This window comes from Myxine glutinosa, chromosome 2 (genome assembly GCF_964187855.1).
Source record: "Myxine glutinosa chromosome 2, kmMyxGlut1.1, whole genome shotgun sequence".
NCBI lineage: Eukaryota > Metazoa > Chordata > Myxini > Myxiniformes > Myxinidae > Myxine > Myxine glutinosa.
In genome coordinates, this window is record NC_136262.1 from 247382672 (window position 1) to 247402640 (window position 19969).

At 48.6% G+C, this 19969-nt stretch overlaps 1 protein-coding gene across 8 annotated transcripts in view; it reads left to right on the forward strand.

Annotated features, from left to right (window-relative positions):
- The window catches only part of LOC137420684 (putative JmjC domain-containing histone demethylation protein 2C), a 324770-nt gene that overhangs the window by 154430 nt on the left and 150371 nt on the right, over positions 1-19969 (forward strand). For 7 of the 8 annotated variants that reach the window (XM_068105952.2, XM_078772414.1, XM_068105951.2 and 4 more), the window contains exon 2: positions 3227-3412. In XM_068105952.2, coding sequence (XP_067962053.2) covers positions 3227-3412 — 186 coding nt within the window. Of the gene's footprint in view, positions 1-3226; positions 3413-18224; positions 18561-19969 lie in introns of those variants that run through there. The other variant, XM_078772416.1, reaches the window with a different exon arrangement.

Below are 19969 nucleotides of genomic sequence, written 5' to 3' on the forward strand. Positions count from 1 at the left end.
TAAGATTGATTTAATGAGCTCGGCACTGAGATTCACCGAGATCCAGGTTTCCACTTTCATACTCCTATTTATTTAATCGTCCAATTAATCTGAGCTTCTTGTTGGGTTGACTCAAGGAGGAGGGTGGTCGGGGTCGAGGAAGTTTGTTTCAAATCTTTCATGAGCCGGCTGCACTTTAACCACTGGTTCCATTCTCTTGGATTCCAAACGAATAGAACCCCGGCTATTCTCGGGAGAATTGCCATGTTGTTATGGGATTGCCTGTGGAATTGCCTGTCTGTTGTTCCGTACCTTTCCCTTCAGCCCTTCAAGTCCACAGCCCACTTCCACCTCACATTTTCTCCTATTTTTACCTCTGAGCTTTTCTACACCTGCTCATCCTCTTCCTCCTTTCCCTACCTTCCACTCATTTCACATGGTGTTCTGCTGATGTGCCCATATCCACCTGCTTCCCTGTCGCCCTACTCTTTAGTTCAACAACCCCAGTGCCAATGCTTTGTCTTTATCTCAGCTTCTATGCGCCTTGACAGTCATATCCTAAAAGCAGGGATAGTTTTGTCATTTTGGAGAAATTGAACATTTAATGTACATAGGGAGAGTATTCATTATTATTAATCGTCAGTGTTTTAAACATTTTATTTGCTAATTCAATATTAAAATACTTTTTTTGACGGCACAAGCTGCTTTGTGTTTGTATTCTCTTATAAGTTTCCAATGAAATTTTGGAATTACTCTGTTCTTCTTGGCGTAAACACATCTGTATTGCATTTGAAAGCCTTGGCCGCACCTCGATGAACCAGACAGTTTCACCTGGTTTTTTTACGGGCCAGAGAACAAGTTATGCTTTGAGCATGTGCTGAGCTAGGGGATTGGAGGGAAGCGAGACATGTTTTGATGCGATTTTTGCTTTTGCACGAGAAACTTCCTTTGTGGTGAATCAGTTGTGCTGCTGAAAGCACGTGGAATGGCTTTTGCAAAAGTGCAGTTCATATCTACATCCATGTGGACATGCACGTGTTGTACCGAGACGTCGTCTTCTGCAACACAATGTTTTCCCAATCACTTTGTGGTCGTGCAACGCAACACAGCTGTTGTTGCACAGTTCAAAAAAACAAGTTACAAAAATAGGATATTTTAACATGTGATGATGATGTGTTCCCTATCCCAGAGTCCTTGAGGTTAAAAAAAAACTCAGAATGGGTCAAATATTGTAAATCGTGATTATATGTGCCTCGTGATCAGATGATCTATCAGTTGGCGTTTTTTAAAATTAATTTAATCACTAGCAGGTGTACCCAGCGTTGTCCGCTGCTGTTTTAATCCTGTTGACATTTTGAAGAAATCAATTTTTTTTTTCTATTCTTTGTGGGTGCCTAAAAGATTTCCCTACACCCACGAAGGAATGGGGTTGGGGATCATTTAATATTGCCTTTCACATTGCTTTTCATACAAGGCTTCAGCACTCCAGAGCGATTTAAAATGCACATTACACAATCCCCAAAAATGCAGCTTAAAAAAATTTTTTTGTGCTTAAAACACTCCCCGACACTCACTGATGATTCATTCTCTGAAAAGTTTTACGTAGATCCTTTCAGTCATCTCTGAGAAAAATGGATTGGAAAAAACACAGAAAAACATACAGACAAACATCTCTCTTGTCGTATAAATATGTAAATGTTTATATATATGTATATATATGTATATATACATATATATATATACATATATATATACATATATATATATATATATATATATATATATATATATATGTAAGTATATATATATATATATATATATATATATATATATATATATATATATATATATATATATATATATATATATATATATATATATATATATATATATATATATATATATATATATGTATGTATATATATATATATATATATATATATATATATATACTGTATATATATATATATATATATATATATATATATATATATATATATATATATATATATATATATATATATATACATACATACATACATACATACATACATACATACATACACACACACACACACACACACACACACACACACACACATACATACACACACATATACATACACACACATATACATACACACATACATACACACATACATACACATATACATACATACATACACACATACACACACACAGTCACTTGAAAAAGTAAGTACACCCCATGTAAAGTTTTGACTTTTTCAACATATTTCATCATACAGCTATTTGATCTTCATTTCAACAATATTGAAAGATAAAGGTGATGTAATATAACAAATATCATGAAACATTCACATTTTGTAGTCCATTGTATAATTTAAATAAACATAAATGCAAATTTTAACACTGTGACTCCGGACCATTTTCCATTTTAAAAAACATTGCCTCAAACAGGGAACCCTGATTGTCATGGGGCTCGCAAGGCTAACCTCCGCTCTAGTGGGGAAAATGGCCTTAAAACGATCATTCATATATTCATTTTTACTCCGGACCATTTTCCCATGGTGACACCGAACCATTTTAATACTGTGACGCCGGACCATTTTACCACGGTATCACTGAGCATTGAAATACCTGATGCATCTCACGAATGGAAGGGTATGACGTACAATAATAATCGCGTACACATGATCTGTTAATTCCCAGGACTGTTCTATCAATGGCTACCATGCTGTGGACAATGAAGTCACAATTTCTGTAATCTACCATCTCAAACCCGAAGTCTTTATCAAAACGTCATGGCTTTGTCGATCCATGTGACTTTGCTTATCTAATCTGACTTGAGCAAAACACTGAGCGAGCCATGCAGAGAGAGACACATTTTTGAAAGTGCATTTGTTGGAGATGTAGGAATACAGGAAAGTGGAATTACATAGGAATATCACGTAAATGTAGTAAAAATATAGTGAAAGGAAACGCGTCTAATGAAATGAGAATGGTTTGCCTTTTTGCATATGTAATATGTAGATGGGCACTTTTATTTATTTGTTTAGACTTCTTTAAATTGCTGCACTCAAATGTCAATAAAATGAATCTTAACAAATATAATGGTCGTTAGTATTTTTCAGTTATGACAACTATTTGGTATTTCCCAGTTACGACCATGAAAATTTTATCGACTGTTTTGAGTTTGAGTCATTTTACTCCTTCCTGAATCCTGATTTTTTTTTTCCCCTTCCTTGTCTGGTTGAATTGTTTCCAGGTGTGCATAGAATATGACGGCTTGCCCTGGGAGCGTCGCGAGTGGCTTAAAGTCCACGATGAGGGAACTCCTGTGTTTGTGGTGGAACACTCTCTAGTGTGGGCGCCACGCACTGCCCCTCTACCGCCTCAAGGAGCTGTGCCCTTGAATTCTATTCCACAGGCAACACTGGACTGGCCTGCTCTGGTATGTCGCATGCGTCTACATTCGTTGTACTTGGAACATGGCTAATGTGCTGTCGCCTCGAGGGTCTTGTGGGTACTATGGATGCACACATTTAAAAAATCTTCAAACCACCCGTCATTGATCTTGAAATACTATAGACTGTCATTAAAATGAACAGCATTTCAGATGAATTTTGATGAAATAGCAATGTCTTTTTGAGTGGAATAGTATCGATGTGTGTGTATGTGTGTCATTGATATTGTTATCTCCGTGTGTGCATCCAACTTCGAAGTGACGGTGGAAAGTACTTTTTTAATAGCCACGGTTGAGGCTCATGGAAGAGTGAGGTGGCCAGGGTGAGGGGTAAAAAGCCAATGTGCTGCCATTGTGCCATGGGGCAACAAATTGGACACAGGCAAGGGGATGAACAAACAGGAGAAGCCAAGATTGCAAGGAAGGAAGAAAGCTCAGTAACCTGAAAGTAAGACAGGTAGGTTAGGTAGGATTAATTGGGATAGAACAGATTCTGCATACGGATAGGGGACGATGTGAGACTGTATACTGCCTGTTTTGAATCCCTGGAGAGAAGAGTAGGATTGATTAGCCTCGGCAAGGCAGCACCACAAATGGGGGAAAATAGAGGAACAAAAGACTATAGAGGTGTACGGTAAGCCTGAATTTAGGGAGATTAACCAGGACGGAGGTACTGGAAGAACATGTGCATCCTGGAATATCTGGGGAGGGTAGGAGGACTTAGCGAGCTTTGTGAACTGGAATGGAGATGTCATAAAAAAAAAGAGAGGCCACCGACCTTTCTTCGATGTGGGAGCAACAGTTCTGGTGTTTGATCTCATTGCAGGAGATGCGAATGATGTCGAGAGCTTTATTTTGCACAGATTCAACAGTGACGGCTGCGATCATTGGGCACCAGCCTATAGGCCAGAGCAGTGCTCCATTGAGCTCTATCGACAAAGACCTTGTAGACTGTGAGTAGTTTTGATTTGTCAAGAATGACTTGGAATGATGGTGGATGCCCAGTCTGCAGCTGGCTTTTGTGGCGAGCTTTGCTAAATTTGTCAGCCCAGTTATAGGTTGTGACGATGAGGCCTAGAAGTTCACTTGACTGAACCTCTTCCTGTGTGGTGGCTGATCATGGAAATAGATAGGTAGGCTAGTTTGACAGGCCTTCTGGAGCAACTGGGTAAGACTGAGATTTGCTTGGATTGAAAGGCACGTTTTATTTTTTCACCCAGCATTTAATCAATTCACGAGCAGCAGTTGGAGACACATTATCAGTGGGATTTGCTAATGAACAATGGTGACTGTAATGTTGAGAGGCTCAGTGGCTTAATGGTTCGAGCATCTACTCATTGTAAGGAGGATGGTTCGAACCCAACTTCAGCCGAGTCACACTAAAGACTTTAATATGGTGCGTGCAGCTTCCTTGCTTGTTGCGCAGCATTTAAAAAGGATAGAGCACGGACAAGCGACAATAGGTTGGCAACCATTGTGGAGGCTTGAATGGCCAAATGGGCTCCTGCATTGAAGTTCTTTATCGGGGAACTCCTGTCATTATTATATTGCAAAGTGTAGCCATCTTGAAAAAAGGAAGAGAGGGTTTTTGCACCAAGTGTAGATCATGTTAATTTGTGTATATCATGAACGAACATGGATCCAAGACAATAAATTGGTACAAGACAGCCTCCAATGGGAGAGAAAACATGGTGATTGGAGAGGATGAAGACTGGAAGGAGGCATTTTATGATGATGGTGATGATGATGATGATGATGATGATGATGATGATGATGATGATGATATACTGTGTTCTGTGGGAGTAGTAGTAGTAGTAGTAGTAGTAGTAGTAGTAGTAGTAGTAACATTCTACAGTTGCAATCAGTCCTTCATCACCATGCGCTACTGTGTCTTGTCCTCACCCAGCATCCTGAGCTCCCTCAAGTCGTTCTACAATCTGAGTGTTCCAAGTCATGCTTATTTTAGGTGTCTGCAGCACTCTGAGCAGATTTATTCAGTGACGTCCTCTGAGGGAACGGTGCAAGGCAGAGGGTGCAATAGCAGAAAGGAGGCAGTAAAAGACAGAGACCACCAACTGGTCTGCAATGTGAAAGTATTAAGCCCATACACTTGGCTTTGTCGTGGGAGATAGCAATGGTTTTCAAGACCTTGGTTTGCTGACATATTGAGCCTAGAGTCACCAACTTGACAAGTCTAGACAAGATCAAGTCCACATTCTGAGCACCTGGAACAGATGCCAGGGAGACTTCTGGGAGATTTTAATACAAATCTCTAAAGGGAATCTGGACCTATACCATAGGCATAGGGAGCAAGGCATTGGGAAAATGACTGAAAATATAAGATATTTTGAAGCAATCCCAAGGAATATGGAAGCAGTCCCAAAGAAGCTTATCTGAGCTCATTAGACAGGTTCACCAGCTACTGCAAGGCACCCTATTCAGAGAAGTACACGATCTTTGCATTCCTGCTCAGTGTGACCAAAACCTCTATTGCCAAAAAGGCCTGCCCCAGCATATGCATCAGTCCCACAGGCATCCCGATCAACCACGATAACAACCTTTGAACACATCCTTTTAACCACACTGTGGTACACTGTAGACAGGCTTACAGAACCAAATAATATGGCAGAGTGGCATGCTCCTCAATATAGGACAGGCCCAAATGAGTAATGGTTGCAACTTTGTGAGGCTGGCTGTGTGTGTGTGCGTGTGCATGTGCATGTGCACACGCATACGCAATATGTCCCTTTAGGTCACTCGTGAACTAATAAGGCAGCAGGGAAATCTACCAAGACATGTACATATTGTTGCGAATATGGAATTTGGCCTCCATATCCGCTTGTAAATATTCCCCTATTTTCTCCAATACTCCCCAACTTTCCCCAATCCCCCATTCCCTAGTCCCATTGCATGTAAATAACAATCAGTAGAGCCGACCTTCCCCTTATTCCCCCATTAAATGTCGTGCCCAGGTCCACCGCACCACACGTAGACAACTTTCGGACATCTTCCTAGTTATTCTTAATCTATGTCAGTTAAGGCCTCGTTTCCATTAATTATGACTCTTCGTTGCACCAGAATGTGATTATATGGCATCAGTAGTGAGTTTAGGACCTTTCCCATACCTCCTCCCATCTTCTTCCCCAAACAACAACAATAACAACAACTACAACAACAATTACAACAACAACAGAGGAGATGGCGGCGGAGCGGGGGAGGATGCGTCCTCACACCGGCTCGATTAGCGCCATAGACCATGCGCTCCACGGGGTTACCACGAAGGGGCTCCTTGTCAGCTCCTCGTCAAGGGCGGAGCCTGGTAAACCCCCCGCACGCACCCAATGAGAAGCAACGTGCCGATTCCACGAGGCGGAGCTAACGAGCCGAGGGCGTGTCACTCCCCGCCGGATATACGCGGCCACGCGCCGGATGTGACGAGGAGATGCGCCTCAGCTTGGAGAGAGAAGCCACCGCCACCCCCAGCGCGACGATACCTCCCCGCATCTTTGGACCGGACCGGACCGTACTGGACCCTGCTTTGAGCCAAGAGTGCACCTTGAGCCATCGATACCCGCTGTCCTTTTCATCAACCCCCGTGTGAGTCAGCCTTGTCCCGTTTGTCTGTCGTCTGTCCGGGGTTAATATAAGAGTGTGTCTAAGTGCCTGTCTTTCTGTGATTATAACTCTAGCCCCTGTAATCTGACCTTTCCGTACGAATATAATCTCCTCCGGAGGTCTTGAGAACTGAACCCTTGGTGTCGTATTGTGTTATTGTAATCCAGCCGGGTGTCTTCTTTTTCTTATTGAGCCAGCATCGCGCGACTAAACGTTCGGGCACAATCGGGTAACTTGTGCAGACGTGGTCATACCATAAAACCGCTCGGTAAATAACATCCAAGCCACGTCTGTAACAATTGGTGTCGAGGAGTGAGATTCGGACCCGGGACTAAATTAGTTAGGCCCAAATTTTGGGAGGGAAAATCGAGCCGGAGCGCGTACGGCGCTCGACCAAATCGATCCGGAGCGCGGTCCCGCGGTTACTGCGCTCGACGAAATTATAACGGCGAAATTTCGAATTTGTGTTACGAAACTCGAATTTTGAAAGTCGCGCCATGGCGGATCAAGACGGCTGGGGTCCGGTAGGGGAGAGTGAAGCAGGGTCGGTCCAGGACCAAATTGAGGGACATGACGGACATGAGGAGAGCGAAACAGCGAGGGTAGCAGGCACGCAAAATGGCGCCTCGCAAGAGCGCGCGGTAGCCGAGCCCGCTGTATCAACGGGCTTTAACATGCAGCCGATTGACATACAGGCCCTCATTGCGCAGCTACAGGCAGCTGTACAGATGAGTATGGGGAGCCAAATTGAGCGATTGGGTGAGCGGTTGGGGAACCGGATGGATGCTCAGAGTGAGCAAATGGGGGTAATGAGGGACGAAGCGAGGGGTACCAGTGAGGGGTTAGACAATAATTTTGAGGAGTTAGACAAGAAATTTGGGAAGTTAGACAATAATTTTGAGGGGTTAGACAACGGGATAAAAGAAGTGAAAAATGGGTTAATGGGGGTAGAAAATAGAATGGCTGCCCAGGAGAATCAGATAGAGGGAGTGAAAAATGGGTTAGAGGGGTTAGAAAACAGTATGGAAGGCAAATTGAGGGACATGAGGGACCAAGCGGAAAGGGAAGTTAAACAAATGGAGCAGCAGATAGAGGGGGTCAGAATAGGGGTAGAAACCAAACTGGATGCTCACAGGGAGGAAATGGAGCAGATGAGGGTGGCATCTGGGCAGGAGATGCAAGTGATGGGAGAAGAGATCAGAAGAGGAGTGAGTGAGGAGGTCGGAGGAGTGCGCGAGGAGGTGAGGCACTGTGAGGAGCACATGGAAAAGGAGGTGAGAAAGGCGACTGTAAAGTTACAAGGGGGCATAGAGGACCTGACGCAAGAGGTGGAGCAGCTGACGGTGGGACAGACGGAGTTAGTGGAGCAGGTTCAAAGGAACACTGCGGTATTAGGAGGTTTAAAGGCGACACAGAAAGAACTAAAAGATGACTTGGTAGCGACGAAGAGGGAATGTCAGATGGTACGTGAGGGACTGACAACGAGGTTGGACGAGGTGATAGAGGTAATGGAGACGAAGGACCGGCAGGTGAGGACGCACCTGGAAACGGTCAAGGTAGCCTTAGAGGATGAGCTTGAGGAGACGTACCGGGACATAAAAGAGGTGAAGCAGAAACTAGAAGAAGTGGAAGAAGGGATGAGCGAAATTAAGAAGCGACGGAGAGGGGATAACAAAGAGATAAAAGAGGAAGTAAAAGAATTGGTCCAAAGTCTGTGTTTGGATCGTGATGATGTGCTCATTAACCGGATGAGGGATTCGCAGGTGATGGAGGAGAAGCGAAGAGGAAGAGGACCCGGTGTAAGTGGTGACCAATATGGTCGTGCGTATGATGCGCCAGGTGATTTAAGAGGCTTGGGGGTCGAGATAGACCCGGGTGTTCGTGAGAGGCCGTTGGTGAAGTGTGCGACAGGTCTGGTGTGCGAAAATGGAGGTGTGCAAGAAAGTCCGACTCGGGGGTGTGTGAGGAAAAAGTGCGTGCCAAGGAGTGAGTGTGCTGGCGAGAGTGAGTCGGTCGTAGCGCGTGTGCGAGGGAGCACGTGGAAGCGCGGGGTGGTGAGTGTTACAGAGGGTGTAACGGGAGAGTGTGCGCGAGAAAGGTGTGTGACGGACAGGTGCATGAGGAAAGAGTGCGCTGTCAGAAGTAAGGAAGAGTGTCCACCTGTGGTGAGTGTTACAGAGGGTGTAACGGGAGAGTGTGCGCGAGAAAGGTGTGTGACGGACAGGTGCATGGGGAAAGAGTGTGCTGTCAAGAGTAAGGGTGAGTGCGTTGTCACGAGTGGAGGTGAAAGTAGTGAGAGTGACATGGAGCGTGAGTTAGTTGTGACAGGTGAGCGAGGATGTACACCTGGGATGGAAGGATGCACACCTGGAATGGTAGAGCGTGAGTGGGAATGCACGCTGGAGTTGGTGGTGAGGCACGTGGTTGGGTGTGCGAATGAGGGCACGCCTGTGATTGTCACAGAGGAGGTGACCGAGGAGGGGGTGCGAAGCGGTGTGTTGGTGAGGTGTGCGACCAACGAATGTGTGCCAAAGTGTTCGGTGGTCAGGTGTGTGACCAAGGCTGTGAGTGGAATGGGTGCGCCTGGGTGTGTAAGGAACGGTACGAGGAGCATGGAAACGGCTGGATGTGTGAGCAAGGAACGGGCTGCGGGGTGTAAGCATGCAGGTGAAGCATCGACGTTACACGGGTTAGAGGTTAGAGCGACTTTTAGCCGAAGCGGGCCCTCGGTGCGTGCCGGGCCTCGCTTTGAACGGCCGCGTCCGGGCTCCACTAGGCGGAGCGGGCAGCTCGATAGGAAGGGTCGTTATGGCGACCACTTTCTATTGAGACGTGCCGGCAGGTCGAGATCGGGACATTGGATGGCTCCACGCCGAGGTGATGCGTGGGATCTCGGCCCGGGTAAGCCCCCGTCCCTGCACCGAGTGCCGGACGCATCCAGCCGCTGGCACAAAACAACCAGCATCCATTGCTTGGCTTTACGAAGCCGGGCTTTGGACAGGAATTGGCGCACCGAGAGGCAGTAGTGAGTAGACTGGGTGATGAGGTTAGTGTATTGGACCCAAAATTAGAGAAAAACAAAATTTGATGATTGGCAAGGGATTGGCAGTAGTGATTGGCAGATGATGGGTAGTGATTGGCAAATTTTTAATTTGTTGAAATTTGATGTGCAAAATTGGTAGTGAGAGACCCCCGATGTGGTGGGATGGCAAATCCACCATCCTTCCCATGTGGGGCAAATGCGCAATAGCTTATGGGGTGTATGGCAGTGAAAACTAGCCCGGGTGGGTTAGGATATGGTGTGTAGGGATCTAGCGAAGATGACAGTAGGTAACGTTAAGGTTGGTTAGTGACTGATACCTGTAGTGGGGACGCAGGTAGTTTAGTGTGGTTGATAATGACGAGGGAGCGCAATAGTTAAAGGGACGACTGGGAAGCGCAAGTTTCAGAAGGGAGTAGTTAGCTGAGATGATGCTGTGTGTGTGAGAATTGAACAGGTGTGATTGCACAGGTGTGCAACTGGACAGGTGTGTGGAGCAGTGTATGAGTAGTGAGTGTGTGGATCAGCGCGAATGCGCTTGGGGAGAGAAGGGTGCAGGTGGCACCAGGTGTGAGAGCACAGGTGTGCAAGTACAGGTGTGTGGAGAAAGTTGGAGTAAGTGGTACGGAGTGGTGTGCATGGTGCGAAGGTGTGGATGGGGGAAGAGTGGACCCCCATCACGGATACCCGGGGCGGGTAGTGTAAGTGTTAGGTAGAGGGTGCAGGTAAATTGTGGTTGGATATTGGCATTTGTGGTGCGGTTGCAGAATGGTGTTGTGGATGGGTGCATTAGTGTTGTGGAAATGGCTGGGCGTGTAGCCTGTTAGTGTGTGTAGTTGGTTGGGCACTCCACCACTGTGAGGATGTCGGCCAGGTGAGGCCGCAGGTGGGCTCTGGGAGCCGGTAGTTGTGAGTGGGTGCCTGAGGATCCCGGGTGTGGATCGGGCAGCCCAGTGCCAGAGAGGGCACGGAGTGGGGAGAGAGCCAGAGGGCCTTCCCCAGGTAGTTAGGTTAGGGTAAGGAGCAGGTAAGCTCGGAGGCAACTGCAGTGGTGGAGGTGTGCAGGTGGGTAGACCCACTGGGAGAGGTACACGCCGCAGCCCAGAAATTGTGCGAGGGCACCGGGAGATGAATCGGGGGAGTGAGACCCCAAATTGAAAAGCACCACAGGTTGGCCAATGGGAATTGGTTTTTAGAACCCATAGAGTAAGAGGGCCAATGGTTTGGCCGGAGAAAGACCCCGGGTAGTGTAAAGTTGTTAAAGTCATTTAGGCGATAGTTAGGATTGATGAACCTGTCGCACCATACGCAGCCACTTACCTGTGGTGATGATGATGACTCCACACCTGTGTTTTCTTTGTTTGTGTTGCAGAAATGAGAATTGCTGTGAGGATTTGTGAGACGCATCACGACGTGGATGAGACATTGGGGTGATTCCATCTCTCCCTCCCTAGGAGGGACTGATGATGAATTGGTAATGGCAAATTTTGATGTTGAGTTGGAGATGGCAAATTTTGATGAGAGTTGAAAATGGCAAATTTGATTGGTTAGGAGGGGGAGAAGACGAATTTGGTTTATGGGAGGAACGGGGAAGACAGTAGGGATGTTTGTCGATTTGTAAAGTAGATGTTTATGGGTAGTGTTGTGTTTTGTGGATGCAGTAAGGGGTAAGGGAGGGGCCATGTAGGTTACCTGGTGGGGGGGGGCGTACGATAGGAACGTACCTGTCTCACCTGGTTCCCATGTGCCCCCAGTGTGCATCACCTTACATTGCGTGCACTTTTGCGCCCTTACCACCTTACTCACTTGTTTCTTCTTTTGTCTCCCACCTCCGAGGATCTGGCTTTGGGGTAGAGAGAGAGGAGAGAGAGGTGCTGGCTGCGCAGTTGTGGGCCTGCACTTTCGCTGTTTGCTGCCGGGATCGATACACCATATGGACCGCAATGTTTGTGGCCACCCACAATGGACCGCAGTTCGTTTGCGGCCAAGCACCACCCGGGGATGGACCTATGGGTCAACGTGGCACCTATGCCATAAAGGTGAACCACTGTTAATTAACACCACCAAGTGCACCACAAGAAGAGCAAGAGACACCTGCAGGGTTAGGGGTTGTCGAATTTATTTTTATTCCAATGAACAATGGTGACTGCACCGATTGGTGGTGGGGTGGTGCTTTTGATGCTGGGACGGGGTGCTCTGCACGTTATTAAAGGCCGTCGGCCACAGAGCACTCGTGGGTTGGTGTATCGATGTTGGCAAGCGCGCTCTCTCTATGCATAACATCTGCATGTGTTCCTCCAAAGACAGGTCCTGGATCGTAGTGTAGATATCAGCGTAATCTTGTAAATAATGCTCCCTACCGGCTGTATGTTTAGTTTGAGGATTCTTTCCGGATTCGGTTATCCTGTGGGTGTGTTTCTGTGAGGAGAAGGGTGCAACGTCGCAGGGGGACATATTTACTCATTTGTGAATATCTGTAAAACTGTCGCACTCAGGGTAGAGTTAATGGTAGAGGGAACTACATTGCGTGCCACACTAAAGTAGGTAAAAATTTATCGGGTCGGGACGCCCCGAGGGTAGAGAAGGGTGCAATGTTGCGAATATGGAATTTGGCCTCCATATCCGCTTGTAAATATTCCCCTATTTTCTCCAATACTCCCCAACTTTCCCCAATCCCCCATTCCCTAGTCCCATTGCATGTAAATAACAATCAGTAGAGCCGACCTTCCCCTTATTCCCCCATTAAATGTCGTGCCCAGGTCCACCGCACCACACGTAGACAACTTTCGGACATCTTCCTAGTTATTCTTAATCTATGTCAGTTAAGGCCTCGTTTCCATTAATTATGACTCTTCGTTGCACCAGAATGTGATTATATGGCATCAGTAGTGAGTTTAGGACCTTTCCCATACCTCCTCCCATCTTCTTCCCCAAACAACAACAATAACAACAACTACAACAACAATTACAACAACAACAGAGGAGATGGCGGCGGAGCGGGGGAGGATGCGTCCTCACACCGGCTCGATTAGCGCCATAGACCATGCGCTCCACGGGGTTACCACGAAGGGGCTCCTTGTCAGCTCCTCGTCAAGGGCGGAGCCTGGTAAACCCCCCGCACGCACCCAATGAGAAGCAACGTGCCGATTCCACGAGGCGGAGCTAACGAGCCGAGGGCGTGTCACTCCCCGCCGGATATACGCGGCCACGCGCCGGATGTGACGAGGAGATGCGCCTCAGCTTGGAGAGAGAAGCCACCGCCACCCCCAGCGCGACGATACCTCCCCGCATCTTTGGACCGGACCGGACCGTACTGGACCCTGCTTTGAGCCAAGAGTGCACCTTGAGCCATCGATACCCGCTGTCCTTTTCATCAACCCCCGTGTGAGTCAGCCTTGTCCCGTTTGTCTGTCGTCTGTCCGGGGTTAATATAAGAGTGTGTCTAAGTGCCTGTCTTTCTGTGATTATAACTCTAGCCCCTGTAATCTGACCTTTCCGTACGAATATAATCTCCTCCGGAGGTCTTGAGAACTGAACCCTTGGTGTCGTATTGTGTTATTGTAATCCAGCCGGGTGTCTTCTTTTTCTTATTGAGCCAGCATCGCGCGACTAAACGTTCGGGCACAATCGGGTAACTTGTGCAGACGTGGTCATACCATAAAACCGCTCGGTAAATAACATCCAAGCCACGTCTGTAACAATTGGTGTCGAGGAGTGAGATTCGGACCCGGGACTAAATTAGTTAGGCCCAAATTTTGGGAGGGAAAATCGAGCCGGAGCGCGTACGGCGCTCGACCAAATCGATCCGGAGCGCGGTCCCGCGGTTACTGCGCTCGACGAAATTATAACGGCGAAATTTCGAATTTGTGTTACGAAACTCGAATTTTGAAAGTCGCGCCATGGCGGATCAAGACGGCTGGGGTCCGGTAGGGGAGAGTGAAGCAGGGTCGGTCCAGGACCAAATTGAGGGACATGACGGACATGAGGAGAGCGAAACAGCGAGGGTAGCAGGCACGCAAAATGGCGCCTCGCAAGAGCGCGCGGTAGCCGAGCCCGCTGTATCAACGGGCTTTAACATGCAGCCGATTGACATACAGGCCCTCATTGCGCAGCTACAGGCAGCTGTACAGATGAGTATGGGGAGCCAAATTGAGCGATTGGGTGAGCGGTTGGGGAACCGGATGGATGCTCAGAGTGAGCAAATGGGGGTAATGAGGGACGAAGCGAGGGGTACCAGTGAGGGGTTAGACAATAATTTTGAGGAGTTAGACAAGAAATTTGGGAAGTTAGACAATAATTTTGAGGGGTTAGACAACGGGATAAAAGAAGTGAAAAATGGGTTAATGGGGGTAGAAAATAGAATGGCTGCCCAGGAGAATCAGATAGAGGGAGTGAAAAATGGGTTAGAGGGGTTAGAAAACAGTATGGAAGGCAAATTGAGGGACATGAGGGACCAAGCGGAAAGGGAAGTTAAACAAATGGAGCAGCAGATAGAGGGGGTCAGAATAGGGGTAGAAACCAAACTGGATGCTCACAGGGAGGAAATGGAGCAGATGAGGGTGGCATCTGGGCAGGAGATGCAAGTGATGGGAGAAGAGATCAGAAGAGGAGTGAGTGAGGAGGTCGGAGGAGTGCGCGAGGAGGTGAGGCACTGTGAGGAGCACATGGAAAAGGAGGTGAGAAAGGCGACTGTAAAGTTACAAGGGGGCATAGAGGACCTGACGCAAGAGGTGGAGCAGCTGACGGTGGGACAGACGGAGTTAGTGGAGCAGGTTCAAAGGAACACTGCGGTATTAGGAGGTTTAAAGGCGACACAGAAAGAACTAAAAGATGACTTGGTAGCGACGAAGAGGGAATGTCAGATGGTACGTGAGGGACTGACAACGAGGTTGGACGAGGTGATAGAGGTAATGGAGACGAAGGACCGGCAGGTGAGGACGCACCTGGAAACGGTCAAGGTAGCCTTAGAGGATGAGCTTGAGGAGACGTACCGGGACATAAAAGAGGTGAAGCAGAAACTAGAAGAAGTGGAAGAAGGGATGAGCGAAATTAAGAAGCGACGGAGAGGGGATAACAAAGAGATAAAAGAGGAAGTAAAAGAATTGGTCCAAAGTCTGTGTTTGGATCGTGATGATGTGCTCATTAACCGGATGAGGGATTCGCAGGTGATGGAGGAGAAGCGAAGAGGAAGAGGACCCGGTGTAAGTGGTGACCAATATGGTCGTGCGTATGATGCGCCAGGTGATTTAAGAGGCTTGGGGGTCGAGATAGACCCGGGTGTTCGTGAGAGGCCGTTGGTGAAGTGTGCGACAGGTCTGGTGTGCGAAAATGGAGGTGTGCAAGAAAGTCCGACTCGGGGGTGTGTGAGGAAAAAGTGCGTGCCAAGGAGTGAGTGTGCTGGCGAGAGTGAGTCGGTCGTAGCGCGTGTGCGAGGGAGCACGTGGAAGCGCGGGGTGGTGAGTGTTACAGAGGGTGTAACGGGAGAGTGTGCGCGAGAAAGGTGTGTGACGGACAGGTGCATGAGGAAAGAGTGCGCTGTCAGAAGTAAGGAAGAGTGTCCACCTGTGGTGAGTGTTACAGAGGGTGTAACGGGAGAGTGTGCGCGAGAAAGGTGTGTGACGGACAGGTGCATGGGGAAAGAGTGTGCTGTCAAGAGTAAGGGTGAGTGCGTTGTCACGAGTGGAGGTGAAAGTAGTGAGAGTGACATGGAGCGTGAGTTAGTTGTGACAGGTGAGCGAGGATGTACACCTGGGATGGAAGGATGCACACCTGGAATGGTAGAGCGTGAGTGGGAATGCACGCTGGAGTTGGTGGTGAGGCACGTGGTTGGGTGTGCGAATGAGGGCACGCCTGTGATTGTCACAGAGGAGGTGACCGAGGAGGGGGTGCGAAGCGGTGTGTTGGTGAGGTGTGCGACCAACGAATGTGTGCCAAAGTGTTCGGTGGTCAGGTGTGTGACCAAGGCTGTGAGTGGAATGGGTGCGCCTGGGTGTGTAAGGAACGGTACGAGGAGCATGGAAACGGCTGGATGTGTGAGCAAGGAACGGGCTGCGGGGTGTAAGCATGCAGGTGAAGCATCGACGTTACACGGGTTAGAGGTTAGAGCGACTTTTAGCCGAAGCGGGCCCTCGGTGCGTGCCGGGCCTCGCTTTGAACGGCCGCGTCCGGGCTCCACTAGGCGGAGCGGGCAGCTCGATAGGAAGGGTCGTTATGGCGACCACTTTCTATTGAGACGTGCCGGCAGGTCGAGATCGGGACATTGGATGGCTCCACGCCGAGGTGATGCGTGGGATCTCGGCCCGGGTAAGCCCCCGTCCCTGCACCGAGTGCCGGACGCATCCAGCCGCTGGCACAAAACAACCAGCATCCATTGCTTGGCTTTACGAAGCCGGGCTTTGGACAGGAATTGGCGCACCGAGAGGCAGTAGTGAGTAGACTGGGTGATGAGGTTAGTGTATTGGACCCAAAATTAGAGAAAAACAAAATTTGATGATTGGCAAGGGATTGGCAGTAGTGATTGGCAGATGATGGGTAGTGATTGGCAAATTTTTAATTTGTTGAAATTTGATGTGCAAAATTGGTAGTGAGAGACCCCCGATGTGGTGGGATGGCAAATCCACCATCCTTCCCATGTGGGGCAAATGCGCAATAGCTTATGGGGTGTATGGCAGTGAAAACTAGCCCGGGTGGGTTAGGATATGGTGTGTAGGGATCTAGCGAAGATGACAGTAGGTAACGTTAAGGTTAGTTAGTGACTGATACCTGTAGTGGGGACGCAGGTAGTTTAGTGTGGTTGATAATGACGAGGGAGCGCAATAGTTAAAGGGACGACTGGGAAGCGCAAGTTTCAGAAGGGAGTAGTTAGCTGAGATGATGCTGTGTGTGTGAGAATTGAACAGGTGTGATTGCACAGGTGTGCAACTGGACAGGTGTGTGGAGCAGTGTATGAGTAGTGAGTGTGTGGATCAGCGCGAATGCGCTTGGGGAGAGAAGGGTGCAGGTGGCACCAGGTGTGAGAGCACAGGTGTGCAAGTACAGGTGTGTGGAGAAAGTTGGAGTAAGTGGTACGGAGTGGTGTGCATGGTGCGAAGGTGTGGATGGGGGAAGAGTGGACCCCCATCACGGATACCCGGGGCGGGTAGTGTAAGTGTTAGGTAGAGGGTGCAGGTAAATTGTGGTTGGATATTGGCATTTGTGGTGCGGTTGCAGAATGGTGTTGTGGATGGGTGCATTAGTGTTGTGGAAATGGCTGGGCGTGTAGCCTGTTAGTGTGTGTAGTTGGTTGGGCACTCCACCACTGTGAGGATGTCGGCCAGGTGAGGCCGCAGGTGGGCTCTGGGAGCCGGTAGTTGTGAGTGGGTGCCTGAGGATCCCGGGTGTGGATCGGGCAGCCCAGTGCCAGAGAGGGCACGGAGTGGGGAGAGAGCCAGAGGGCCTTCCCCAGGTAGTTAGGTTAGGGTAAGGAGCAGGTAAGCTCGGAGGCAACTGCAGTGGTGGAGGTGTGCAGGTGGGTAGACCCACTGGGAGAGGTACACGCCGCAGCCCAGAAATTGTGCGAGGGCACCGGGAGATGAATCGGGGGAGTGAGACCCCAAATTGAAAAGCACCACAGGTTGGCCAATGGGAATTGGTTTTTAGAACCCATAGAGTAAGAGGGCCAATGGTTTGGCCGGAGAAAGACCCCGGGTAGTGTAAAGTTGTTAAAGTCATTTAGGCGATAGTTAGGATTGATGAACCTGTCGCACCATACGCAGCCACTTACCTGTGGTGATGATGATGACTCCACACCTGTGTTTTCTTTGTTTGTGTTGCAGAAATGAGAATTGCTGTGAGGATTTGTGAGACGCATCACGACGTGGATGAGACATTGGGGTGATTCCATCTCTCCCTCCCTAGGAGGGACTGATGATGAATTGGTAATGGCAAATTTTGATGTTGAGTTGGAGATGGCAAATTTTGATGAGAGTTGAAAATGGCAAATTTGATTGGTTAGGAGGGGGAGAAGACGAATTTGGTTTATGGGAGGAACGGGGAAGACAGTAGGGATGTTTGTCGATTTGTAAAGTAGATGTTTATGGGTAGTGTTGTGTTTTGTGGATGCAGTAAGGGGTAAGGGAGGGGCCATGTAGGTTACCTGGTGGGGGGGGGCGTACGATAGGAACGTACCTGTCTCACCTGGTTCCCATGTGCCCCCAGTGTGCATCACCTTACATTGCGTGCACTTTTGCGCCCTTACCACCTTACTCACTTGTTTCTTCTTTTGTCTCCCACCTCCGAGGATCTGGCTTTGGGGTAGAGAGAGAGGAGAGAGAGGTGCTGGCTGCGCAGTTGTGGGCCTGCACTTTCGCTGTTTGCTGCCGGGATCGATACACCATATGGACCGCAATGTTTGTGGCCACCCACAATGGACCGCAGTTCGTTTGCGGCCAAGCACCACCCGGGGATGGACCTATGGGTCAACGTGGCACCTATGCCATAAAGGTGAACCACTGTTAATTAACACCACCAAGTGCACCACAAGAAGAGCAAGAGACACCTGCAGGGTTAGGGGTTGTCGAATTTATTTTTATTCCAATGAACAATGGTGACTGCACCGATTGGTGGTGGGGTGGTGCTTTTGATGCTGGGACGGGGTGCTCTGCACGTTATTAAAGGCCGTCGGCCACAGAGCACTCGTGGGTTGGTGTATCGATGTTGGCAAGCGCGCTCTCTCTATGCATAACATCTGCATGTGTTCCTCCAAAGACAGGTCCTGGATCGTAGTGTAGATATCAGCGTAATCTTGTAAATAATGCTCCCTACCGGCTGTATGTTTAGTTTGAGGATTCTTTCCGGATTCGGTTATCCTGTGGGTGTGTTTCTGTGAGGAGAAGGGTGCAACGTCGCAGGGGGACATATTTACTCATTTGTGAATATCTGTAAAACTGTCGCACTCAGGGTAGAGTTAATGGTAGAGGGAACTACATTGCGTGCCACACTAAAGTAGGTAAAAATTTATCGGGTCGGGACGCCCCGAGGGTAGAGAAGGGTGCAATGTTGCGAATATGGAATTTGGCCTCCATATCCGCTTGTAAATATTCCCCTATTTTCTCCAATACTCCCCAACTTTCCCCAATCCCCCATTCCCTAGTCCCATTGCATGTAAATAACAATCAGTAGAGCCGACCTTCCCCTTATTCCCCCATTAAATGTCGTGCCCAGGTCCACCGCACCACACGTAGACAACTTTCGGACATCTTCCTAGTTATTCTTAATCTATGTCAGTTAAGGCCTCGTTTCCATTAATTATGACTCTTCGTTGCACCAGAATGTGATTATATGGCATCAGTAGTGAGTTTAGGACCTTTCCCATACCTCCTCCCATCTTCTTCCCCAAACAACAACAATAACAACAACTACAACAACAATTACAACAACAACAGAGGAGATGGCGGCGGAGCGGGGGAGGATGCGTCCTCACACCGGCTCGATTAGCGCCATAGACCATGCGCTCCACGGGGTTACCACGAAGGGGCTCCTTGTCAGCTCCTCGTCAAGGGCGGAGCCTGGTAAACCCCCCGCACGCACCCAATGAGAAGCAACGTGCCGATTCCACGAGGCGGAGCTAACGAGCCGAGGGCGTGTCACTCCCCGCCGGATATACGCGGCCACGCGCCGGATGTGACGAGGAGATGCGCCTCAGCTTGGAGAGAGAAGCCACCGCCACCCCCAGCGCGACGATACCTCCCCGCATCTTTGGACCGGACCGGACCGTACTGGACCCTGCTTTGAGCCAAGAGTGCACCTTGAGCCATCGATACCCGCTGTCCTTTTCATCAACCCCCGTGTGAGTCAGCCTTGTCCCGTTTGTCTGTCGTCTGTCCGGGGTTAATATAAGAGTGTGTCTAAGT